General features: G+C 49.0%; 1 protein-coding gene across 3 annotated transcripts in view; it reads right to left on the bottom strand.

Annotated features, from left to right (window-relative positions):
• The window catches only part of ptpn21 (protein tyrosine phosphatase non-receptor type 21), a 103,883-nt gene that overhangs the window by 59,901 nt on the left and 17,581 nt on the right, over positions 1-26,401 (bottom strand). For 2 of the 3 annotated variants that reach the window (XM_038776060.1, XM_038776070.1), the window contains 5 exons: positions 25,377-25,546; positions 24,757-24,854; positions 10,873-10,940; positions 9,226-9,296; positions 4,591-4,678 (listed from right to left, as the gene is read on the bottom strand). In XM_038776060.1, coding sequence (XP_038631988.1) covers positions 4,591-4,678; positions 9,226-9,296; positions 10,873-10,940; positions 24,757-24,854; positions 25,377-25,546 — 495 coding nt within the window. The remainder of the gene's footprint in view (positions 1-4,590; positions 4,679-9,225; positions 9,297-10,872; positions 10,941-24,756; positions 24,855-25,376; positions 25,547-26,401) is intronic. The other variant, XM_038776076.1, reaches the window with a different exon arrangement.

Here is a 26,401-nt window from a genome sequence, read left to right on the forward strand (position 1 = left end):
CCAGTTACTAGTGGTGTGCCACAAGGATCTGTTTTGGGGCCGTTGCTGTTTGTCATTTTTATAAATGACCTGGAGGAGGGCGTAGAAGGATGGGTGAGTAAATTTGCAGATGACACTAAAGTCGGTGGAGTTGTGGACAGTGCAGAAAGATAATACAAGTTACAGAGGGACATAGATAAGCTGCAGAGCTGGGCTGACAGGTGGCAAATGGAGTTTAATGCAGAAAAGTGTGAGGTGATTCATTTTGGAAGGAATAACAGAAAGGCAGAGTACTGGGCTAATGGTAAGATTCTTGGTAGTGTGGACGAGCCGAGAGATCTCGGTGTCCATGTCCATAGATCCCTGAAAGTTGCCACCCAGGTTGAGAGGGTTGTTAAGAAGGCGTACGGTGTGTTAGCTTTTATTGGTAGAGGAATTGAGTTTCGGAGCCATGAGGTCATGTTGCAGTTGTACAAAACTCTGGTGCGGCCGCATTTGGAGTATTGTGTGCAGTTCTGGTCGCCACATTATAGGAAGGATGTGGAAGCATTGGAAAGGGTACAGAGGAGATTTGCAAGAATGTTGCCTGGTATGGAGGGAAGATCATATGAGGATAGGCTGAAGGACTTGAGGTTGTTTTCGTTAGAGAGAAGAAGGTTAAGAGGGGACTTAATTGAGGCATACAAGATGATCAGAGGATTAGATAGGGTGGACATCGAGAGCCTTTTTCCTCGGATGGTGATATCCAGCACGAGAGGACATAGCTTTAAATTGAGGGGAGATAGATATAGGACAGATGTCAGAGGTAGGTTCTTCACTCAGAGAGTAGTAAGGGCGTGGAATGCTGTGCCAGCAACAGTAGTGGACTCGCCAACACTAAACGCATTCAAATGGTCATTGGATAGGCATATGGACAATAAGGGAATAGTGTAGATGGGCTTTAGAAGGGTTTCACAGGACGGTGCAACATCGTGGGCCGAAGGGCCTCTACTGCGCTGTAATGTTCTATGTTCTAAGAGAGAGAGAGAAGTACTCCTTCTCGCATGCATACAAAGCATAATCCAGAATTGATTTTTTTTTTGTGGTGAGCTACGAGGTGTTGGTGGGGGTGGAGTATGCGTGAATCGTAATTTCGGATCACGCACAGCACTGGCTGGAGGTTCGACTTAGCTCGAGGCAGGAACAGAGGCCGGATGGAGGCCAGGCTCGGGCTGTTGGCAGACGGGGATCTGCGATAAGGTGTGGTCGATAAGGATTAAGGATTATATGGAGTTGAACCAAAATAGGGAGGTATTAGGGAGGCATTTGTAGGCGGTAGTTCCGGGGGGGGCAGGATTATCTAGTCATGGAGATATGAAGAGGAGGGAGGAGTTTGGACAATTATTGAATTAGATAGTTGAGGTGGACAGGGAATATTCGAAGGACCCCACCATGGGGGGATGGGCGAAGAGGAAGAAGTTACATGGGCAGTTCGATAGGCTGAAGAGGGAAGGGCTGTTGGGCAGCTTCGGAGGGAGGAGGGTGCAGTATGAATATGGAGAGAACACTAGCCCATCAGCTACGGAGGGAGGACATGTCCCGAGAAATGTCGAAGGAATGGACAGGGAACGGAGTGGTAGTGTCAGAGCCAGGGAGAATAAATGAGGCGTTGAGGGAAAATTGCGAAAAATTGTATAGGGCTGTTCCGGGGGTTGAGGAATGGGATATGGGGCGGTTTTTGGATGGGTTGGAATTCTCACGGCTGCATTAGGAGAGAAGGCAAACGCTAGAGGTGCCATTATGGTTAAGAAAGGCGATGGAAAGCACAAGAGGGACGGAATCGTGGAAGACCCCGGGACAGGATGATTACCCGGCCGAGTTGTAGAAGAAATTTGCGGCACAGTTGGCACATTTACTTGGGCGATTAGCAAGGCCCTGGAGAAGGAAGAACTGCCAGAGACAATGATACACGTAGCGATTATGCGAATTCCAAGTAAAAGGGAGGACCCGCTAGTGTGGGTATACAGGCCCATATCACTGTTGAACACAGACGTGAAAGTGTTGGCTAAGTTAATGGCAAGGAGAATGGAAAGATGAGTTCTGGGAGTGGTTGTAGAGGATCATTGTTACTCTTGAGTAACAATGTAACTATTGAATGTGACCATGATCCCGCCAAGAGGACAGGTACGGGAGGTAGTGGTGTCTATGGAAGCGGAGAAGGCTTTTGACCAGGTGGAATGGTGGTAATTGTTCGAGGTTCTGGGAAGGTTTGGGCTGAAGTTTGCGGCATGGGTGCGTCTGCTGTACGTGGCTCCAGTGGCGAGTATACGGACCAACAAAATGAGCTCACGGAGTTTTGGGTTGCATAGGTGAATGAGGCAGGGTGCCTGTTTGCGCTAGCGATAGAGTCCTTGGCGATGGCCCTTAGCGGGTCAGCAGAATGGCAGGGGGAGTACACAGCACCGGGTGTCACTGTATGCGCACGGCCTGCTGTTATATGTGTCAGAACTGCTGGAGAGTATGGGGAGAATTATGGGCTTATTAGAGAAGTTCGTACTTTTCGGGCTTTCTCGGGTTAGAAGTGGAACGTGGGAAAAAGCAAGGTGCTCCTGGTGAACGAGGCGGGTCAGGGAACTAATTTAGGGGCGTTGCCATGTAGGGTAGCCAGGGACAGGTTTAGGTATCTGGGGATCAAGGTGACGGGGGAAAGTGAGCGACATTGCACAAATGGAACTTAATAAAATTGTTGGAGGAGATAAAGGAGGGCTTTAGGAGGTGGGATGCACTGCACCTGACACTGGTGGGGAGGATCCAAGTGATGAGGGTCTGGTTTAGCACACTGGGCTAAATCGCTGCCTTTTAACGCAGACCACGGCAGACCAGCAGCAGGGTTCAATTCCCGTACCAGCCTCCCCGAACAGGCGGCGGAATGTGGCGACTAGGGGCTTTTCACAGTAACGTCATTTGAAGCCTACTTGTGCCAATAAGCGATTTTCATTTTTCATTCATTTTCATGAAAATGAATGCCCCGCCAAGGTTCCTATTGGCATTCCACACTCCCAATCTTTATTCTGAAGGCCTTTCTCTTCTGGAAACTAGACGCAGCGATCTCTGAGCTTATATGGGCAGGGAAGTGGAAGGTGCCACAGGTAGAGAGGGCCCTGCTACAGAGGCAGAGAGGGGGGGGGAGGTTGGTGTTACGGACCCTGCTGCACTACTACTGTAAGAAGTCTTACAACATCAGGTTAAAGTCCAACATGATTGTTTCAAACACTAGCTTTCGGAGCACTGCTCCTTTCTCAGGTGAGAATTATGGGCTTATTAGAGAGGTTCGTAATTTCGGGACTTTCTCGGGCTATAAGTTGAACAGGAAAAAGCAAGGTGCTCCTGGTGAACGAGGCGGGTCAGGAAACTAATTTAGGGGCGTTGCCATTTAGGGTAGCCAGGGATCTCCACATCATCAGCACTACTACTGGGCAGCGAATGTGGAGAAAGTGAGGGGTTAGAATGGGTTAGGATGGAGGAAGAATCCTGTAGGGGGTACAGCCTTAGGGCCATGGTGCAGCGACGCTACAGCAGGCACCGAGGAGATATACTGAGAACCCGGTTGCACAGTCCACGATAAAGGTGTGAAACCAGCTGAGGAGACATTTTAGGATGGAGGGGATGTCGGTGTAACACCATTGTGTGAGAACCACAGGTTGAAGACAGGAGAGACGGGTGGCATGTACAGGAGGTGGAGATGGTGAGGGCGATGGCTTTATATTTGGAGGATAGTTTCACAAGTCTGGGAGAGCTGTGGGAGAGGGTAGAGCTCCCGAAGGGAAGTGAATTTAGGTACATACAAGTGAGGGACTTTGCACGGAAGATGTGGAAAGGGTTTCCCAGGCGGCTGAAATATGCCCTATTGGAACGGTTGCGGCTTCCAGATGTGAAAGGCGAAGGTAGGATTGGTGACATGTACAAGTGGTATGGGGAGCAGGGGAGAGCGCAAGTGGCAAGGATCAAAGAGAAATGGAAGGAGGAGTTGGGGGTGGAGGAGGAGATAGGTTGGAGAGTGTGGAGTTGGACAGTGTGGAGTGGGAGAGTGTGAAGTGAAGCGCTGTGCACAGTCTATTTGATCTACTCGTGTGGGAGTGTTCGGGATGCTAGCAAAGATTGTGGGGGTAGAGGCTGGGCCAGACCCTATGGTGGCGATTTTTGGGGTATCGAAAAAGCCAGAGCTAATGGAGGTGAGGAAGACTGGTGTCGTGGCCTTTGCCTCTCTGGTTGCCTGGCGATGAATTTTGCTGGAATGGCGGTTGACAACACTGCTGGAGTGGCAGCCTGGATAGGGGACTACTTGGAGAAAGTTACGTTTGAATAGAGGGGTTCAGCAGAGGGCTTTGAGACAGTGAATGGGGACTGTTCACAGCCATGTTTGAGGAAATTTGACAGGGGGTTGGGGGGGTGAAAAAAGGGGAAAAGCTTGTACTGACTATATAATCGTGCGTTGGGGAAAATATTCCCCAGATTATTTATGTTTTTATATTTTGAATATGTTTGGAATAAAATACATTTGGAAAAAAAAAAATCCTATTTGCAAAGTTTCCCCCCCCCCCCCCCCCCCCCCCCCGCCCCACCTATTTATACCTTGGCTGTATAATTTTCATGGCCATATCCTTCCATTTTCACTACCTCCTGAAGAAATAATAACTCTGTCTCTGAGGGAGTAAGGCCCCTAAAAGAAATAAAAATAGGTTAGGAAACTTCAAATTAGCACATAATACAGCAAGATTAAATTTCATAAACATCCAGAATATCATGACAATTAAAATAGAATAATTTGGACAGAGGAAATCCAAATGTTCATTTCTATCACGCTTCAAATTTTTAATAAAGCTTTAAAACTCTTCATTTAAAAGTATTATTTTTCTCTTGCTAGATTTGATCCTTGCCATTTCACTCTTAACTGCAAATTCATTCACTGTTATCCATACCTTAGTTTGAGTAAATTAATTGGTACTGATCAATAAGGTTGTACTACTAATCCAGATTTTTCTTAAAATGTGGATAATATCCTATTCCTTTCTTCCCTGAGCTGAACAACTGTAACCAGAGACTTCCAGAGCAGCCATGTAGTGGGCAGTCGCACATTTAGTGGCACCCGCTCAATGCGGATTTTGTCGGTCTTTTCCCCGCCTGAAGGGTTATTTGAGAGCAAGAGGTACAGGAGTTCCTGAGGACGGTAATATTCCTCTGGTGTGACTGGTGGATGGATCCATGAACAAGGAGTGGTGCAAGAAGAAAAGAGCTACTGAAGCAGGAGAATCTTCATGGTGCACCACAGGAGAACATGGGGGAGGGTAAGGGAGCTGTGCTGCCTGCGCAGTTGATGGAGTTCCTTAAAGACAAGTTTCGGCAGAAGAGGAAAGTGGCCCTGGAAGACCTAGAAAAGGTGGTTGAACCGTTTAAATCTGGAATTGAGTGAGTGGAGCAGAGGCTGGAGTCCCAGGGCTTGCCGATCCAGAAAGTTCAGGAGGTGGTAGAGGAGGACGAGGAGCAGCTGGCCTAGTTGGTGACTGAGATGGGACTGATGCAAGAGAGCCAGAAGAGACTGAGGGAGAAGGTGGAAGATCTGAGGACTCGCTCCATAAGGCAAAAACTCAGGATTTTGTGGGCTTGGGTAGGGTGCTCTTTCCAAGGCCCGGTGCAGTCTCAATGGGCTGAATGGCCTCCTTCTGCACTATAAATTCTATGATTCAATCTGGATGTGGGGTTGCTGGCAGATGAGCTGGTGTGGGAGCGGATGAGGCTTGCCATCCAGGGGTACGGGGGAAGTCACGTCCGCCACGCTGTGGGAGGCGCTCAAGGCAGTGGTGGGGGGGGGGGGGGCTAATTTAAATTTGGCCGCATAGTGAGACAGCAGAGCGGGTAGAGACGGCAAGACTGGTGGATGAGACTTTGAGGATGGATAGGAGATACTTGGAGGCGCCAGAAGCAGGGCTGTTGAAGGAGAGGCAGAGGCTCCAAATGGAGTTTGGGGTAGTGTGTACAGGGAAGGCAGTGGGGCAGTTACAGAGGAGAAGTGTATGTGTGTAGGGAGGCAAGCAGGATGTTGGCCCATTAGTTGAGAAAACAAGAGGTGGCAAGGGAGATTGGCAGACTGAGAGATGATAAGGGCAAGGTAGTGATGGGCGTGTTTGAGGCGTTTTACAGAAGGTTGTACGAGTTTGAAGCCCAGGTTGGCAAGGGGTGGGGAGGCACGCGCAGCGGTTTTTGAACAGGCTGGGGTTTCCCAAAGTAGAGGAGGGGCTCGTTCAGGGACTACAAGCCCCAATCGGGTTGAGGGAGGTGATGTGGGGGTGATGCAAGCAGGGAAGGCCCCAGTACTGGACGGGTTCCCAGTGGAGTTCCATAAAACGTTTGGGCGAACCTGGGGCTAGTGCTGGTAAGGGCGTGTAATAAAGGGACCGGGGGGGGGGACTTGTCGTCAGTGTGAGTGATTCTGTATCGTCGGAAACCAGATCTTTGGGGACATAGTCTCATTTTTAAACTTGCCTACATTGTCGCAGGCTTTCATCTCCTGTATTTAAAGGAGGAGAGGATCTCGAGCAGTGTGGGTTGTACCGCCCGATATCACTATTGAATGTAGACAACAGGTTGTTGGGAAAGTTGTTTATTTCGCAAATCGAGGATTGCGTCCCAGGGGTGATAGGCGAAGTTAAAACTGGTTTAGTGAAGGGGAGGCAGTTGACGGCGAACATGAGGAGGCTGCTTACTGTAACGATGCCGTCTTTTAAGGGGCAAGAGGTGGAGTTAGTAGTGAGTGGGGCGGGGGTGTTGAGGACAGGTCTCAATGTATGCAGGCGACCTGTTGCTGTGTATTTCAGACCTGTTGGCCAGTATCGGAGGCATCATGGGGATTTGGGAGGAATTTGGCTGGTTTTTGGGATGCAAACCTACTGTAGGGAAGAGTGGGGGCGAGTTTTTGATACGTGGGTATCCAGATGGCACATGGCTGGGCGACGTTGTACAAGTTGAACCTGACTCAGCTGGTGGAGCAGATGAAAGCGGATTTCAAAAGGTGGGATGTGCTGCCACTGCCGGAGCGGGTACAGATAGTAAAAATGACAGTGCTGCCAAGGTTTCTGTTTGTGTTCCAGAGACTCCCAATCTTCGTCCCCAAGACGTTTTTTAAGAAGGTCAATGCTCTGATCTCTGGATTTGTGTGGGCAGAGAAGACCCGTAGGTTAGGACGGCTTTCCTGGAAAAGGAGGGGGGGGGGGGCTGGTGCCGCAGAACATGAAGAATTACTACTGGGCGGCAAATATCGCTATGGTCAGGAAATGGGTTCATAGAATTTACAGTACAGAAGGAGGGCATTCTGCCCATCGAGTCTGCACCAGCTCTTGGAAAGAGCACGCTACCAAGCTCACAATTCCACCCTATCCCCATAACCCAGTAACCCCACCCAACACTATGGGCAATTTCGGACATTAAGGGCAATTTAGCATGGCCAATCCACCTAACCTGCACATTTTTGGACTGTGGGAGGAAACCGGAGCACCCGGAGAAACCCACGCACACACGGGGAGAATGTGCAGACTCAGCACAGACAGTGACCCAAGCCGGGAATCGAACCTGGAGCCCTGAAGCTGTGAAGCAATTGTGCTAACCACTATGCTACCCTTGCAGGGGAGGGGTCAGTATCATGTAAGGGAACATGTTTAAGGGCTTTGTTGTCAGAGCCTCTACCGTACTCGCCGGTCAGGTACTCCCGTGAGGCCAGTGCTGGTGTTGACCCCAAGGGTGTGGAAGCAGTAGAGGCAGCATTTGGGGCCGGAGGGTGCCTTGTTTTGGGCACTATGTTTCAACAAACATAGGTTTGTCCAGGTGGGGCTGGATGCGAGGTTTCGGGTGTGGCGGCAGGCAGGGATTGAGCGATCTGTCTAAAGGAAGCAAATTTGCAAAGTTGGAGGACCTGGAGGAAGAGTTCGAATTGCCCAGGGGAAACGACTTTAGGTACCTGCAGGTCCAAGACTTTGTCACTTTAAGAAATGATAGTCTGCTAAAGTTACTGCAATGATGTCAGATTGTGGGTGGAGCAGAGCTCTGGCTCTGCTTTTTAGTTTCACTTTGAGAAAAGCCTGGATGTATCTGTATTTGTTTTTGGCTTTGTTTCAGTCAGAGCTGCAGTCAGCCAGAGAAGATGTAATGTTGTTTTCTCTGCCATGTAAAGACAATCTCTTGATCATTTGGTGACTTCAGAGTGATAACTGTTCTCAAGGTTTTTTTTTTTTAAAAGTCTTATGGATGTTAAAAAGAAAGTAAGAGTTACTTAGTGTTGTATTCTTTGGGGGTTGTATTTGAATTGATGGTTGCTAAGATGTTCACGGTATGTTTTACAGAATAAACATTGTTTTGCTTTAAAAAAATACTTTTCCATTTCTGCTGTACCACACCTGTAGAGTGGGCCATGTGCTCCCCATACCACAATCTATTAAAAATTGTGGGTCAGGTGAACTCCATGATACATTTTGGGGTTCTCTAAACCCTGGCCCATAACAGGAGGGAGTGTCATCCTTTCCTCGGTTGCGACCCCAAGGGTTCAAAGACAAGGTGCTGTCGAGGAACAAAATATGGGAGGGGAAGGTGTCCGATGTCTCTAAGGAGTTGATGGATTGGGAGGGAGCCCTGATGGGAGACATTAAGCGCAAGTGGGAGGAGGAATTGGTAGGGGAGGTGGGGCCCGAGATGTGGGCAGAGGCCTTACAGAGGGTGAATGCGCCCACGTTGTGGGCGAAGCTAAGCCTTAAGTGATACAAAGGGTGCATATGATGGTGGCAAGGATGAGTAGGTTCTTTGAGGGGGTAGAGGATTGGTGTGTGCAAGGAGGTCTGTGAATCACGACCACATGTTGTGTGTGTGTCCAAGATTATGGGGGTTCTGGTAGGGGTTTGCAGACATGATGTCTGTGGTGCTGGATGTGGAGGTCAATCCGAGTCCAAAGGTGGTGATATTTGCGGTGTCAGAAGTCCAGGGGGTGAGAGACTGATGTTTGGCCGAGATGGATTTTGCTCGGGTGGCAGGACTCGGAGTCAACATACACAAACACAGGATAAAATGTCCCTCCATTCCAATTCGGCCCCCGACCAACATTCCAACAACACATTTCAGAGATCAGATTTTTGCTCCAAGAGTGAATGAATACATATGCTACTGTTCTGTGAAATCATTAAACAACACAATAGAGGGCTGGGAATATACAATGAATATACATTTCACCTGAATTTACGATGTAGTGAAGCAACTTTCTGTGTTGCTTCTTGAAGCATCCGCTCATCCTGAATCCAATTCTTTACAGGTCAGGCAGGTGGTTGTGGTTGGCGGAGAAGACAAAAACAAAATAGTCTTGTTGAGTAATGGAATTTAAACAAGATAACCGCTCATATTTCTTGACATAAATAATAATCTTCATTAATAATAATCTTTATTCGTGTCACAAGTAGGCTTACATTAACTCTGCAATGAAGTGAAAAATCACCACACTCCAGCACTTGTTTAGGTACACTGAGGGAGAATTCAGAATGCCCAAATTACCTAACAGCACGTCTTTCAGGACTTGCGGGAGGAAACCCACGCAGACACGGCGAGAACATGCAGACTCCGCACAGACAGTGACCCAAGCTGGGAGTCGAACCCAGGTCCCTGGCGCTGTGAAGCAAGAGTGCTAACCACTGTGCTGTTTGGTGATTTGGACATTCTGAATTCTCTCCGTGTACCTAAAAAGGCGCCAGAGTGTGGCGACTAGGGGATTTTCACAGTAACTTCAGTGCAGTGTTAATGTAAGCCTACCTGTGATACTAATAAAGATCATTAATAAAGATTATTATTTATGCCAAGAAATATGGGCTGTTATCACATTAAATCAATTGCTTGGCTTCAATTCAACATCATAGGACAAACAAATATCAGCTTTTATTACTTGTCCATTAACAATATGTTATTCGCAAGCTACATTAGACAATCTCTGGACTGTTCTAGGCAGTAAAATGGAATAAAGCTGCCGTAAATATTTTCAATTTTCTTTTCATTTATTTACAATTCCACTGTTAGAATCCCAACTTTCTAGCCTCTGGCCCTCCATTCAGCACAACATTTCTGCAACTGCTGATTTTTTCAACTGCATACTCACCTCCATCGTTGTGCCCTAAGTCCCCAACAGACCATAACACTCTGTTTGCCGTAAAGAAAAGCAGGGATTATCTAGAGAGCAGTTTTAGTAAACGAGCAGGAACCAATCGTGTTTTAAGTGGTCCAGCCAGATCTGGTGGTGGTTGAGCTCGTCTTGTTCACAAGACCTACCTCCTGCTTCCTTGATCCTATTCCCAACTAAATTTTAAAATTTTCACAATTGTTCATAAAATCCCTCTATGGTACAGTATTTCTGTAATTTTCTCCAGGCACATGATCCTCTAAGATATTTGCACTTCTGTAAAATACGCTGGCCTTTTAAGCATCCCCATTTTAAATGTTCACCATCGGTGGTCTGGGCCCTGAGCTCTAGAATACGCTCCCTACACATTTCCATCTTTATTCCTCATTTTTCTCCTTTGAGACATTTCTTAAAACCTACTTTTTTGATCAAGCTTTTGGTCACCTGACCCAACATGTGGTTCAGTGTCAGATAGTTTATTTTAAAATACTCCTGTGAAATACCATTGGACTTTTTATTACTTTAAATATCATAGATAAATACAAATGCTGTTATATATTCACCTTCCACAGATATTGGAACACTGGGGTAAGCAAGGGTTAGATAGAATGTGTACTTCCGACATTCTAATACTTAGCAATGATTTAAAAACATTTATGCTTAAAACATTATGCATGTCAAACGTTTCTGCAATATATGACATTAACAGAACTTACAACTGGAAACAGATCACACTTGTAGAGAAAGTCTTGGGATTCATACTGATCATAGTCTCCAAAATCAGCTGAAAAAAGAAAAATCACAGATGTGTCAGAGATTACACAGCTATTCAAGCAGAATAAAACCTGGGTACTTATTGATAAATGGGTTTGAAATCTATTTCATATTTTAGTAATGAATCAGAACAATGATATATCATACCAATAAATCTGAGGGCCGCACAGCGGCACAGTGGTTAGCACTGCTGACTCAGCGCAGAGGGCCTGGGTTCCATCCCGGCCCCAGGTCACTGTTTGTATGAAGTTTGCACATTCTCCCTGTGTTTGCGTGGGTCTCACCCCACAACCCAAAGATGTGCAGGATTGGTGGCTTGACCATGCTAAATTGCACCTTAATTGAAAAAAAGAATTGGGTACTCTAAATTTATGGGGGAGAAAAAAAAAATCAATAAAACTAGAATTACATTTTACTCAGTGGTATTAATAAAAGCAAAGTGTGATGAACTGAAACAAGTCGTTTATTTCAGAATAAGGGGCAAGCCATTATGAAACGAAATGAAATGAAAATCGCTTATTGTCACGAGTAGGCTTCAATGAAGTTACTGTGAAAAGCCCCTAGTCGCCACATTCCGGCACCTGTCCGGGGAGGCTGGTACGGGAATCGAACCGTGCTGCTGGCCTGCTTTAAAAGCCAGCGATTTAGCCTTGTGAGCTAAACCAGCCCCTGGACTGAGATGAGGAGGAATTTCTTCATCCTGAAAGTGGTGAACCTTCGGAATTCTCTACCGCAAAGGGCTGTAGAAACTTAAGTTACTGTGATTGATACATTTCTAGATAAAGACATCAACAGATATGGGGAAAGCATGGGAAATTGGCGATGAGGTAGGTGATCAGTCATGACCTGGTTGAATGACATAGCAGTCTCGAGGGGCTGATAGACACATACAAGCAGGAGTAGGTTGTGACGACAAACAAGCTCAGTTAGGAAAAAGAAACCAGAAATACATGTCAGTTAGAGATCAAGCAAAATGAACATCCCTTTAACCAAGCAATACTGCTGATATAAAAAGGTAATTATTTCAACATCCCACATAATAACTTTTTAAGATAGTAAAAGATAGTAAAATGGGGGCAGCAGGGTAGCATGGTGGTTAGCATAAATGCTTCACAGCTCCAGGGTCCCAGGTTCGATTCCCGGCTGGGTCACTGTCTGTGTGGAGTCTGCACGTCCTCCCCCTGTGTGCGTGGGTTTCCTCCGGGTGCTCCGGTTTCCTCCCACAGTCCAAAGATGTGCGGGTTAGGTGGATTGGCCATGCTAAATTGCCCGTAGTGTCCTAATAAAAGTAAGGTTAAGGGGGGGGGTTGTTGGGTTACGGGTATAGGGTGGATACGTAGGTTTGAGTAGGGTGATCATGGCTCGGCACAACATTGAGGGCCGAAGGGCCTGTTCTGTGCTGTACTGTTCTATGTTCTATGTTCTAAACCAAGAATCAGCTGGGTAGTCTGCCTAACATTAACTTCAGTTTCCCAGAGGGGCATATTCGAGGCAGCATTTAGACTGCAGGAAATATTCACATTTGTTCATTTAACTGTTTTCTTAAAGAAAACCTACTCATTCTGAATGTAATACACATCAGCGGATTCTGAGAATATAACATGTTAGATTATCGCCATACATGATAAGACCCAGAATAACCTATGTTACAAATTCAATTGCTTTATTTGGGTTTGGTACAATATTTAAGTTCATGTAATACCTGCTGGCTCTCTGCACAAGCAACTCGGCGAGTCCCCCTACCTTGCCTTTTCCCTGTAGCCAATTAATTTTCTTCGCTTAAAGTGCTTATCCAATTCTCTTTGAAGACTACTGAAATTGCTCCTCTTCCAATTAAGTATTTTTACTATAGATTGCTTCTTGTACTTATTTTCGAACATGATACTAAATATGTTTCCTAAATAAAAAAAACAGAATATTCCTCATTGGACCAGAAACATATTTATTAATAAAATTCTTTCAAAAATTCTTCCTCCTCTGTCCTTTACACCATTGCTAATCCAGTCTATATTAGGATAATTAAAGTGGACCGCCGGTAACGGCATGTGAAAGCAGGTAGCAGGAAAGGTAGCTCTGCCAGGGTCCAGGTAGTTTGATCCTTTCTGCCCGTTTTTCTTTCAGATTTGCATTCTAACCCAGATGGAATGTCAAAAGCCTCAACAAAAAAAAAAGGCCACAGGAAAGAAACCGCCTGCTGATAGCCCAACAAAGGGATCTGGGGGAGAAAAGATGGAGGAGGCAGCCGCGTCCATCATGTTAGAGATGTTGGCTGGAGTGATGGCATAGGAGTTGGAGAAGGTTGGCAGGCAGATGCATGGTCAATCTGAGTGACAAGGGAAGGAGATTAAAGAGTCATTCAAAACCACCAGCGAGGCAGCGTCATTCAAAACCACCAGCGAGGCAGCGTTGGGCCCAATACAGGAGCAGCTAGGCAAGACGGTCAAAGCTGCGAAGGAGTAAGGGGAAACGCTGAAGGGTGTGCAGGAGACCTTGTCAAGGCACGAGGATCAGCTTGACTCATTGGATGCAGAGATGCTGCTCATGACGGACAGGCATAAGGGCCTGAAGGCCCAAGTTGAAGATCTGGACAACGATCAAGGTGCACGAACCTCAAAAGTGGTGGGCTTGCCAGAGGGTGTGGAGGGCCCCCGACACCAACAGAGTACTTTTCAGAAATGTTCTCCCTATTGGTGGGAGAGGATGAAGTGTTCCCCGCTCCGGAATTGGGCAGGGCACATGGGGCTCTGTGGCAGAAGCTGCAGCCGAACGAGCCGCCACAGGCGGTAATCATTCGATTTCCCAGTTACCAGAGGAAGGAGCGGGTCCAGTAGTGGACCCCAAGAGGAGTCGTAACATCGATTGGGACAGGCACAGGGTACACATCTACCTGAACTGGTGAAGTGGCGTCCGGCCTTCAAGAAGGCGAAAAAGGTGCTGTACGATGTGGGTGTGGGTATGGCTGTGCGGTTCGGGGTGGTGTATCCAGCAAGGCTGAGAGTCACGCTGTATTCGAAGGATCATTATTTAAGGATTATTTTGACACACCAGAGCAGACCAAGGCCTTCATCAAGGACAAAGGACTGGGACTGGTTTGGGAGAGGGTTGGTGGGATTTTTTTGTATGCAAGATTGGGTCAGGTTGGCTGTAAATATTGCAATATAGTGTGTTATATCTTTGCTCTGTTTCCTGGAGGTTGGTGGGGGGGGGGGTTAACTTGGCAATTGGAGGGAAAGAGAAGCATGGCAAGGATACTGGGATTTGCAGAGTAGGGAGGATGGGCTTGGGGATGGAGTTATTGGCCTTTGCTTTGGTCGTTTTTGGGCAGGGCTTTGAAGGGGGGGGGGGGGTGTGTGGGGGGCACCTTGCTCGGACTAAGAGGTAGGCTATGGACAAGAGAGTGGTGTGGGGGATGGGACTGCGACTTGTTAGACCAGTTTGGCGAGGCTCGATGAGTCTAGAATGTTTGTTTGGGAGAGGGAGGGGGTAGTTGAAGCAGCAGGCAGTCTACTGGTTTGGGGAAATCCTCGGTGAGCCAGGAGTTTCACTCGTGCTTGGATAGTAGGGCCCCAGGGATGACGATATTAAAAAAAGAGTTTGGTTCCAGGCGGAGAGGTTTATGATTGATCAGAGTGGATGGTACTTGACGGTACCAGGGGCAATAAAAGGGAAGACGGTGGTTCTAATGAATGTGTACACCCCGAATTGGGACGAAGTATCGTTTATGAAATCGCTGCTGTCTACAGTGCCGGATTTCGATCCCCACCAATTGATTTTGGGGGGCCTCCCAAGGGCATTGGGACAGACATCCATTTTGTTACTTCTGAAAAGGAATAAGGATCCCACAGAGTGTGGATTCTATCACCCGTTCTCCCTGTTTTTTTTGATATAAATAATTTTTATTGAAATTTTTACAAAATACAAAATATAAACATCTTAACTTTGTTAACATACAACCGCGGTAACCCCCCATGAACAGTACCCCCCCCCAGCTTCAAGAGCAACTTCAAACAAAAGGAAAGAACAAAAACAAAGAAAAAGAAAGAGGAGAAAAACAAAAGAGAAAAAAAAAAGAGAGATAGCACCCTCCACAAACCCATGTGCACAGTTCTCCTCCCCCCCCCCCCCACCCCGCCCCCCGGGGGTTGCTGTTGCTGTCTGCCTATTTCCCTACCGTTCCGCCAAGAAGTCCAGAAAAGGCTGCCACCGCCTGAAAAATCCTTGTACTGATCCCCTCAGGGCAAATTTCACCCTCTCCAATTTAATGAACCCCGCCATATCCGAGATCCAGGCCTCCACGCTTGGGAGCCTTGCATCCTTCCATTGGAGCAAGATCCTCCGCCGGGCTACTAGGGACGCAAAGGCCAGACCCCCGGCCTCTATCGCCTCCTGCACTCCCGGCTCCACTGCAACCCCAGAAATTGCGAGTCCCCAGCCTGGCTTGACCCTGGATTACCACCACCCTCGACACCGTCTTTGCTACCCCCTTCCAGAACTCCTCCAATGCTGGGCACGCCCAAAACATATGGGCGTGGTTCGCTGGGCTCCCCGAGCACCTAGCATACCTGTCCTCGCCCCCGAAAAACCTACTCATCCTTGTCCCAGTCATGTGGGCCCTATGCAGCACCTTGAACTGTATGAGGCTAAGCCTCGCACAGGAAGAGGAGGAATTCACTCTCTCCAGGGCATCCGCCCACGTCCTCTCCTCAATCTCCTCCCCCAGCTCCTCTTCCCACTTCCCCTTCAGTTCCTCCACCGAGGCCTCGTCTACCTCCTGCATTACCCGGTATATGTCAGAGATCCTCCCTCCTCCAACCCACACCCCCGAGAGCACCCTATCCCGCACCCTTCGTGGGGGCAGTAAGGGGAACCCCTCCACCTGCTGCCTGGCAAACGCCCTCACCTGGATGTACCTAAACATGCTCCTCGGGGGGAGCCCAAACTTCCCCTCCAACTCCCCCAAGCTCGCGAACCTCCCCTCCACAAACAGGTCCCTCAACCTCCTAACCCCTGCCCTGTGCCAGCTCAGAAATCCGCCATCAATGCTCCATGGGACGAACCGATGGTTCCCCCGTATCGGGGCCTCCATCGAGCCCCCCATTTCCCCCCTGTGCCGTCTCCATTGCCCCCAAATTTTGAGGGTAGCTGCCACCACCGGGCTCGTGGTATACCTCGTTGGAGGGAGCAGCAACGGCGCCGTTACTAGCGCTTCCAGGCTCATGCCCACACAAGACGCCACCTCCATCCTCTTCCACGCTGCCCCCTCCTCGTCCGTTACCCACTTACGCCCAGTAGTACCCACAGAGGTTGGGCAACGCCAGCCCCCCCCTATCCCTGCCTCGCTCCAGGAACACTCTTCGAACCCTCGGAGTCCCATGCGCCCACACAAATCCCGTGATACTGCTGTTGACCCTCCTGAAAAAGGCCTTCGGGATAAGGATGGGGAGGCACTGGAACAGGAACAAAAACCTCGGGAGCACCGTCATCTTGACGGACTGCACCCTCCCCGCCAGTGACAGCGGTAACATATCCCATCTCTTAAACTCCTCCTCCATCTGCTCCACCAATCTTGTGAGGTTGAGCCTGTGCAGGGCCCTCCAGCTCCCCGCCACCTGGATCCCTAGGTACCTGAAACTCTTCCCTGCCTGTTTCAATGGGAGCCTACCAATCCCCTCCTCTTGCTCCCCCGGATGCACCACAAACACCTCACTTTTGCCCAGGTTCAGCTTATACCCTGAGAAACCCCCGAATTCCCTAAGAATCCTCATCACCTCCGGCATCCCCCCCCCACCGGGTCCGCCACATACAGCAACAAGTCGTCCGCGTACAGCGGCACCCGATGCTCCTCCCCACCCCGCACCAGGCCTCTCCAGTTCCCTGACTCCCTCAGTGCCATGGCCAGGGGCTCAATCGCCAACGCGAAGAGCAAGGGGGACAGGGGGCACCCCTGTCTCGTCCCCCGATGCAGCCGAAAGTACTCAGACGTCCTCCTATTTGTGGCTACACTTGCCATCGGGGCCTCGTAGAGCAGCCTCACCCACCGGATAAACCCCTCCCCAAACCCAAACCTTTCCAACACCTCCCACAAGTACTCCCACTCAACCCTATCGAAGGCCTTCTCCGTGTCTAACGCCACCACTATCTCCGCCTCCCCTTCCACAGCCGGCATCATAATGACATTAAGGAGCCTTCGCACGTTTGTGTTCAGCTGCCTTCCCTTCACAAACCCCGTCTGGTTCTCATGTATGACCCCAGGCACACAATCCTCTATTCTAGTGGCCAGGATCTTTGCCAGCAGCTTAGCATCGGCGTTCAGCAGCGAAATCGGCCTATATGATCCACACTGCAGAGGGTCCTTGTCCCGCTTCAGGATCAAGGAAATCAGCGCCCGTGACATAGTTGGGGGCAGAGCCCCCCCCCCCCCCCCCCCCCCCCGCCCCCCGCCTCGTTAAAGGTCCGGACCAACAGGGGGCCCAACAGGTCCAAATACTTTTTATAGAATTCAGCCGGAAACCCGTCCAGACCCGGCGCCTTCCCCGACTGCATGCTCCCTATCCCTTTGACCACCTCCTCCAGCTCGATCGCGCCCCTAGTCCCTCCACCTGCTCCTCTTCCACCCTCGGGAATCGCAACTTGTCCAAGAAGCGCCCCATTCCACCCTCCTCCACCGGGGGTTCAGACCGGTACAGTTCCCCATAGAAGTCCCTGAAGACCCCATTGACATCTACCCCCCTCCGCACCACCTTCCCAGCTCTATCCATCATTCCCCCAATCTCGCTGGCCGCGTCTCGCTTCCGGAGCTGGTGCGCCAGCATCCTGCTCGCCTTCTCGTCAGTAGGTCAAATCTGGCCTGAAGGCTACGCCTCTCCCCCAGCAATCCCTCCTCTGGGGCCTCCGCATATCTCCTATCCACCTGCACCATCTCCCCTATCAGTCTTTCCCTTTCCCTCTGCTCCCCCCTCTCCCTATGGGTTCGGATGGAGATCAATTCCCCACTCATCACCGCCTTCAATGCCTCCCAGACCGTCCCCACCCGAACCTCCCCGTTATCATTGGCCTCGAGGTATCTCTCAATACACCCCCGGACCCTCCCGCCCACCTCCTCATCTGCCAGCAGCCCCACCTCCATGCGCCAGAGCGGACGTTGGTCCCTCTCTTCCCCCAGCCCGAGGTCCATCCAGTGCGGGGCATGATCCGAAATGGTAATGGCGGAGTATTCCACTTCCTCCACCCTCGTCACCAGCCCCCTGCTCAGGACAAAAAAATCAATCCTCGAGTAGGCCTTGTGTACATGGGAGAAAAACGAGTATTCCCTGGCCCTTGGCCTCGCAAACCTCCAAGGGTCCACCCCCTCCCCCCAATCTGGTCCATAAATCCCCTCAACACCTTAGCCGCTGCCGACCTCCTACCCGTCCGGGACTTGGATCGATCCAATGGGGGATCCAGTACTGTGTTAAAGTCTCCCCCCATGATCAGGCCCCCCGCCTCCAGGGTTTGCGGCCCAACATACGCCGCATGAACCCCGCATCGTCCCAATTTGGGGCAGCACGGTAGCATGGGGCAGCACGGTAGCATGGTGGTTAGCATAAATGCTTCACAGCTCCAGGGTCCCAGGTTCGGTTCCCGGCTGGGTCACTGTCTGTGCGGAGTCTGCACGTCCTCCCCGTGTGTGCGTGGGTTTCCTCCGGGTGCTCCGGTTTCCTCCCACAGTCCAAAGATGTGCGGGTTAGGTGGATCAGCCATGCTAAATTGCCCGTAGTGTACTAAAAAAAGTAAGGTTAAGGGGGGGTTGTTGGGTTACGGGTATAGGGTGGACACGTGGGTTTGAGTAGGGTGATCACTGCTCGGCACAACATCGAGGGCCGAAGGGCCTGTTCTGTGCTGTACTGTTCCATGTTCTAACACTACCCGCTCCCCCTGCAGCTTGCCACTCACCATCACGTACCTCCCGCCACTGTCAGCCACCACCTTCAACGCCTCAAACGACACCTTCTTCCCCACCAGGATCGCCACCCCCTTACTCTTCTCATCCAGCCCTGAGTGGAATACTTGGCCCACCCACCCCTTCCTCAACCGGACCTGGTCCACCACTCTCAGGTGTGTCTCCTGGAGCATGGCCACATCCGCCTTCAGTCGCTTCAGGTGCGCAACTGCTCGGGCCCTTTTGACCGGCCCATTCAGCCCCCTCACATTCCAGGTTATCAGCCAGATCCAAGGGCTCCCTGCCCCCTTCCCCTGCCGATTAGCCATACCCCATCCCTTGCCCACCCCCGGCCAGCGTCCCACGGCGGCAACTGCCCCCCTCCAGCACCCTCTGCGTCGTCCAGCTCCTTCCTGACCGTTTCAGCAGCAACCCGGTACCCCCCCCCCCCCCAAGGCTAGGACCCCTCCTAACCCCCCCCCGCCTCAACAGCACTCCCGTGAGCCAGCTAACTTCTGCTGACCCCGGCGGCTCCCGCCCTACTTTCGGCTCCTCCCAACGTGGGACTGCCCCTCCTCCATTGTGCCCGTCAACGAGTCCACCCTCCCCCGCTCCAGCGCGGGAAAAGAAAACCCGCCCCCTCCCTCTCCCAGCGCGGGAACCCCGCAGAAAGCCCACGCTTTCGCCCTGCCGGGCCCCGCCTCCTCCAGGGCAACTCCCATTGTCAGTCCCCCCCACCAGCTCCCTGAACACCCCGTTTCCCCCTCAGTCCGAACCCGTCCACCCAACCCCTGCTTGAAAACCCATACAGAAAACACCCGTACGACATCACCCCACCCACCACAAATCTTACCCTAAACCCCGTAAATACAAATACAGTATAAATAAATACAGTATTATACAGCATCCCCCATCCGGGGGACCCTCAGTTTGAGTCCAGTTTCTCGGCTTGCACGAAGGCCCACGCCTCCTCCGGGGACTCAAAATAGTGGTGTCGATCCTTATAGGTGACCCACAGACTGCAGCATTCCAAACTTCACCTTACGTTTGTGGAGCACCGCCTTCGTCCGGTTAAACCCGGCCCTCCGCCTCGCAACTTCCGCACTCCAGTCCTGGAAGATCCGCACCTCCGTGTTCTCCCATTTGCTGCTCCGCTCCTTCTTGGCCCACCGGAGCACACACTCACGATCCACGAACCGGTGGAACCTCATCAACACCGCCCGCGGCGGCTCGTTCGGCTTGGGCCTCCTAGCCAGAATTCTGTGGGCCCCCTCCAACTCCAGGGGCCCCTGGAAGGACCCAGCCCCCATCAGCGAGTTTAGCATCATCACCACATAGGCCGCTAGGTCCGACCCCTCCAGCCCCTCCGCGAGGCCCAGGATCTGTAGATTCTTCCTCCTCGACCGGTTGTCCAGCTCCTCGAACTGCTCCTGCCATCTTTTATGGAGCGCCTCGTGCATCTCCACCTTTCCCACCACGGCCACAACCTCGTCCTCCCTTTCGGAGGCCTGCTGCTGCAGCTCCTGGATCGCAGCCCCCTGGGCTGTCTGGGTCTCCAACAGTTCCCTGTTGGTTATCTTGATGGACTCCAGCAGCTCCACCTTCAGCTCCTGGAAGCAGCGCAGCAGAGTCGTCTGCTGCTCCTGGACCCACTTCCTCAGCTCCTCGAAGCTTTCGCCGGCCGCCATTTTGTTTCTCGGGTCCCGATTTTTACTGGGTGTTTTTTCCGTCGATTCTCTCCCTGCCCCGCTCCTGGTCTGGACCATGGGGCCACTGGGGCGACTCCTGGCCTCTTCCCCCGTCGGGATTTGCCTCCTCAGCTCCGTTGGGGGCCTTTAAAAAAGCCCCGAAGTCCGTTAATCTCGGGAGCCGCCGAACGTGCGGCTCAGCTGTGCATTGCCGCCACCGGAAGTCAGCACCCGCTCTCCCTGTTAAATGTAGATGCCAAGTTAATGGGCAAGGTATTGCCTTTGGAGGTAGTAGGGGAAGATCACATGGGTCTGTGAAGGGGCGGAGGCCTTTGTCAAAAGTGCAGCAGTTGTTGAATGCGTTGCTCACCCCTGCAGCCGGGTCGGTACCGGAGATAATTGCATCATTGGACACAGAGAAGGCGAGTGGAGTGCGGTACCTTTTCACGGTGTTGGAGACGTTTGGGTTTGCACCTGGGTTTGTGTCACTGAGTGCAGTTGCTGTATGCGGCCCCGTTTGCTAGTGTTTCATTCAAGCTCAGGATCTTTTCAGTTGAATCGGGTATGAGGCAGGGATATCCGATGTCTCCCTTATTGTTTGCATTAACAATTGAGCCGCCAGCCATTGCTTTCAGGGCCTCAAACGCGTGGAGTGGGATCATTAGAGGTGGGGTAGAACGCAGGGTTATTTATGTAGAACATAGAATGCTGTTATGTGCAGAGTATTTGACTAGTTTTTGATACGTTAGGGGTCCAGGTAGCGGGGAATTGGGTGTGGCTTCGGAGGTCGAAATATATGAACCTGGTAGGTAGAGTTAAGGCGGCCTTGCAGAGGTGGGATAGTCTCCCGTTATCGCTGGTAGGTCAGATTCAATCAGTTAAGATGAGCATCATGCCGAGATTCTTATTTTTGTTTCAGTGTCTCCCGGTGTTCCTGCCCAAGTTGTTTTTCCAAAGGGTCGAGCGGCTTATTTCTGGCTTTATTTGATTGGGTAGGACCCCGTGGAATCGGAGGGGTGTCCCCCAGAGGGAGAGATAGATTTGCTGTACTATCATTGGGCAGCCAACATGGAAAGGGTGTTGGGATGGTGTGGGGACCCATTGGTAACAGCGCCACTTCCGTTGGCGCCGGCAAGGTACTCAGCGATCCCAGTGGTGGTGTCCACACTAAAAATATGAAAGCAACTCTGCCAGCATTTTAAGTGGGAGGCAGCTTCAAGGCTGGCTCCCATTTGTGCTAACACTTGTTTGAGCCGGCAAGACTAGATGTCACATTTGGTGCATGGAAAGAGAAAGGGCTGGGGTGGGTGATTTATACTCGGAGGGCCGGTTTGCCAGCCTGGAGGAGCTGCAAGAGAAATTTGGGCTGTTAAGCTCAGACATGTTTAGGTGCCTCTAGGTGTGGAGCTTTGAGATGTTTTTTTGAGATTTCCCGGTGGTATTGCCATCATCCTTATTGGAGAGGACTCTCCCTTGCTTGGGATCGGAGGATGGCAGTACATCTGACATGCTTGAGCGGATCATAGGGGAAGAGTTGAGTCGGTGTAAGAGGTGAAAGCGGAATGGGTGGAGAAGTTGGGGCCAACACTGGAGGATGAGGTGGTATGCAGGGAGGGGCTGCGGGCCGTGAACGCCATGTGGTCGTGTGTGTGAGGTTGAGCCTTATCCAGCTGAAGATAATATTTTGAACGCACCTCACTAAAACGAAGGCTGGATGAGCCGTTTTGAGGGGTGGAGGATAGTTGCGAGCGCTGCTCCGGGGGGAGGGGATGATTGAAGGGTTTTACCAATGATGGCGACCGTTTATATTTTATTCCAGATAATTGGTCAGTTTGGGGGCTGTGAGTAAATAGGGAGGGCTTCATTTTTTTTTGGTTTCAAGGTTCGGGGTATTTTTTGGGTTGGTGTTTGGTTAAGAGTTTGTGTTTTTTGGATAAAATTAGTTTACTAAACTCTCCCCAACAGCAATAAGTACAGCCCCATGAGGATATCAGTACCAGTTCATTTAAGTGCAACTTGGCCAGCCTATACAGGTTCCTCCCTCCTGCTCTCAAAACTGGTCCCAATGTCCCAAGAAGCCCTCTTACATCATTTCTCTAGCCATAAATGTATCTGCACTATCCTTCTATTTCTCTAATCACTAATGCATGGCACTAGGTGTAATTCAGAGATGATCACCTTGAAGGTTCTGCTTGGTACTTTCTTTCCTAGCTCCCCAAAATGCATCTATAGGTTCCTACGCTCCCCAAAATGCATCTATAGGTTCCTACGCCTCTTCCTCCTTATTTTGCTGATATCAATATAGACCACAAGCTCTGGTTAATCCCGCTCCTCCACTCACGAGTGCTCAGGGTTGGCAGCTTAGGCGAGTTGAATAGTCTGGCTAGACACATAGAACATACACAGTGTAGAAGGAGGCCATTCAGCCCATCAAGTCTGCACCGACCCACATTAAGCCCTCACTTCCACCCTATCCCCATAACCCCTCATAACCTTTTTTGGACACAAAGAGCAATTTAGCATGGCCAATCCACTTAACCTGCACATCTTTAGACTGTGGGAGGAAACCAGAGTACCCGGAGGAAACACACGCAGACATGGGGAGAATGTGCAGACTCCGCACAGACAGTGACAGTCTAAGTCAGCGGTTAGAGTTTGGTGCTTGTGACAAGGCAAAGATGATGGCTTCAGTCCTCCCACTGTTTAACTTGAAAAAATTGTTGTTCATTCAAGATGCACGGTAGACAAAACTGTGTAACAACACAGAGGCAATGGACAGTCAGTTTAACGGTTATTGTCAACGTATATATAGAAACTGACCCAATCTTGGTGGGTGATATCGCCAAGGGTCTACATTTTAAAAAATTCATTCACGAGATGTGGACATCGCTGGCTGGGCCAACATTTATTGCCATCCCCGAGGGCATTGGAGTCAACCCCATTACTGTGGGTCTGGATGTAGGCCAAACCAAGTAAGGATGACAGGTTTCCTTCCCTAAAAGAATATTAGCAGACAAGATGGATTTTGATGACAATCAACAATGGTTTCATGGGGTGGCACGGTGGCGCAGTGGTTATCACTGCTGCCTACAGCATTGACGACTCGGGTTCGATCCCAGCCCCGGATCACTGTCTGTGTGGTGTTTGCACATTCTCCCCGTGTAGTGACCATGAAATTACCAGATTGATGGCAACATGGTGGCACAGTGGCTAGCACTGCTGTCTCACAGCACCAAGGTCCAGGTTCGATCCTGGCTCTGGATAACTGTCCCTGTGGAGATGGCACATTCTCCGCATGCTTGAGTGGGTTTCACCCCCATAAGCCAAAGATGTGCAGGTTAGTGGATTGGCCACACTAAATTGCCCCTTAATTGGAAAAAAATAATTGCATACACTAAATGTTTTTAAAAATCAATGGTTTCATGGTCATTATTAGATTTTTTAAATTACAGATTTTTATTGAATCAAAATTTCATCATCTGGAATGGTGGTATTTGAAACGGGGTCCCCAGAGCATTACTCTAGGTCTCTGGATTACCAATCAAGTGACAATACTATTACGCCACTGCCTGCCCATTGACAGAGAGGAGCGGGCCATGGACAGACTTTGAGGCGATCCTTAGCAGTGGTTAAGCGCCAGAAAGAGTACTATGGCTTTGATCGAATGGTTGAGTGTGGAACTAATTGGAGGACAGTCCCGGTGATCTGGACATTAGACAGAAATTGGAGGATGTGGTCAACCACTTTAAAGGCTGCTGAGAGATCAACAAAGATTAAAAGGATAATACACCACGGCCACAATCAAAGAATCTTATCTTTGCTTTTGTTTATGGCTTGTCACGCTGTGGTAAGGGTGGAAACTTAAATGGAGATGGAGACATGGAATTGTAAGAAAGGTGACCACATATAGTGGAAAAGGATTTGGCAATGGGCCAGTAGAGATGGTTGACAGTGGGGTTATGAAGTGTGTAGAAATTATGGGATTGTGAAAGCAAGGAAGACAAGATGGAACCACTTAAAATGCTGGCAAAGAGGAGTTAAAGATGGGGATAGTAACCACATGCTACACTCGACTGAAGATGAATCCGCGAATCCACTGATTTGAAGTATGGAAGATAACATTAATTGGAAAACCAGAACAGACGTTCATATTTGCCAAGAAACTGTATTAAGGTTACATGTCATTTGGACTAGTATATTACCAATTAATCTTTCCTTACCCTGTGCAGCTAGACCAGCAAGCTGAATTCCTTGTTCTAATGTGCAAGGTATGCGACCTTCTAAAATATCTTTCTTCAGTTGTAGATAATACTGGTATCTGTAGAAACAGGTTACAGTGCTTGAAGCAATTAAGCCTGCACACAATTTTCTTCCCCAAATATACCAGGAATTACTGCAAAATGATGAACAGGAATATTAGTTGGTATTTTTTCCCCCTTCCCCAAGGATATACCAGGCAATACTTTGACCCTCCCACCACTGCACCAGCTAAGATCAGATAACTCATCTGGATATGGATTATGATCTCTTACAAGTTTCTAATAACATCAGATAGGCTGAATTTAAGGTCTGTGTCAAATTTAATTGCATGTGCACAAGTAACAGTCAGGCATTCTGTTAGTCCAAGATTCAGGATTGAAGGACTTTTTATATTTAGCAATTATTCAATTTTGAACATTGAGCATGTAAATTCCGTACGCAATATATTGAATTTCCAATTTAATGACCAAACATGGTTATGAGGTCATCAACGATCAAATTGTTGGAAGTGCTACCTTGAAGACTACATGGAGGCATTTTCTCCAAATGATGTCCAATACTCAGCTCTAATGTTTCATACCTTGTAATCTCCTGCTGAAGTTGAAAAATACTTGGCACATAGAATACCACACCAAAATAAACTGTAGGTTCAATGGCATATTTATCTAGCTGCTTTTTAATGGGTTTTTCCAGATCCACCCAGCGAGATTGATTCTGCTTATTGAAATACCAGAGACTGAAGTAAGTAATCTGTGGAAGAAAATAAATCATCCATCAACGAACTTTTACCTGCAGGATACCAGAAGCTAAGCCCTCTATTCCTCCCATTTTCATGCTGGCACTAAACCAAGTGAAAACAAAATTAACAATATATTAAATTTAAGAAAACAACTCTATTAAGTAAAATAAACTGTGCTAGCTAGCATATATTATTCTTATAACCCTGTGGATGTTGAGGGCTTTTTGATGCCAGTAGTCAATGGACATTAAGCTTAATGATTTTTTATGTTCTCTTTTTAAACTAGTATTAGATAAGCCTACACCAATTAAATGCAAAAGAATACCAAATTATGAAAACATTTTTTGTAATCTAACCATATGGCCAAAGATTTGCAATCTAACTAAATACTACCTGGAACAATGTGTAGAGTGATCAAACTGATAATGTGAGGACACAACTGATTCTCTGAAAAATATCACAAAAGGTCTATAAAAACATATTTAGTTTCACCTCCTGCCATATTAAAAAGGAACACATATTATAAATATGTTTAAGCCATAGCAAAAATGTTTCAAAATGATACACCTTCCATAAAGCAATTAAGAGTTGCAGGATGGACGTCAGGATAATTCCACAACTTTTGCGAAGGGTTTACTCTATGCATTCTATAAGAACTACTTTGCAATTATAAGTTATATTTCAGACCCCACAAATACACATCAAGTCAATAAACTCTACTGAAGCAATCAGTGCATGCAATCCCTACATTAAAAACAATCCATTTGCACATTACTTTTAAAATGATTGGATCACTAGTCAACTTTTAGTAATTTTTCCCATAACTTCATATTATTTTGAAGTGGTGAATCAGGAAAAACAAATTC

Source organism: Scyliorhinus canicula, chromosome 2 (genome assembly GCF_902713615.1).
Source record: "Scyliorhinus canicula chromosome 2, sScyCan1.1, whole genome shotgun sequence".
NCBI lineage: Eukaryota > Metazoa > Chordata > Chondrichthyes > Carcharhiniformes > Scyliorhinidae > Scyliorhinus > Scyliorhinus canicula.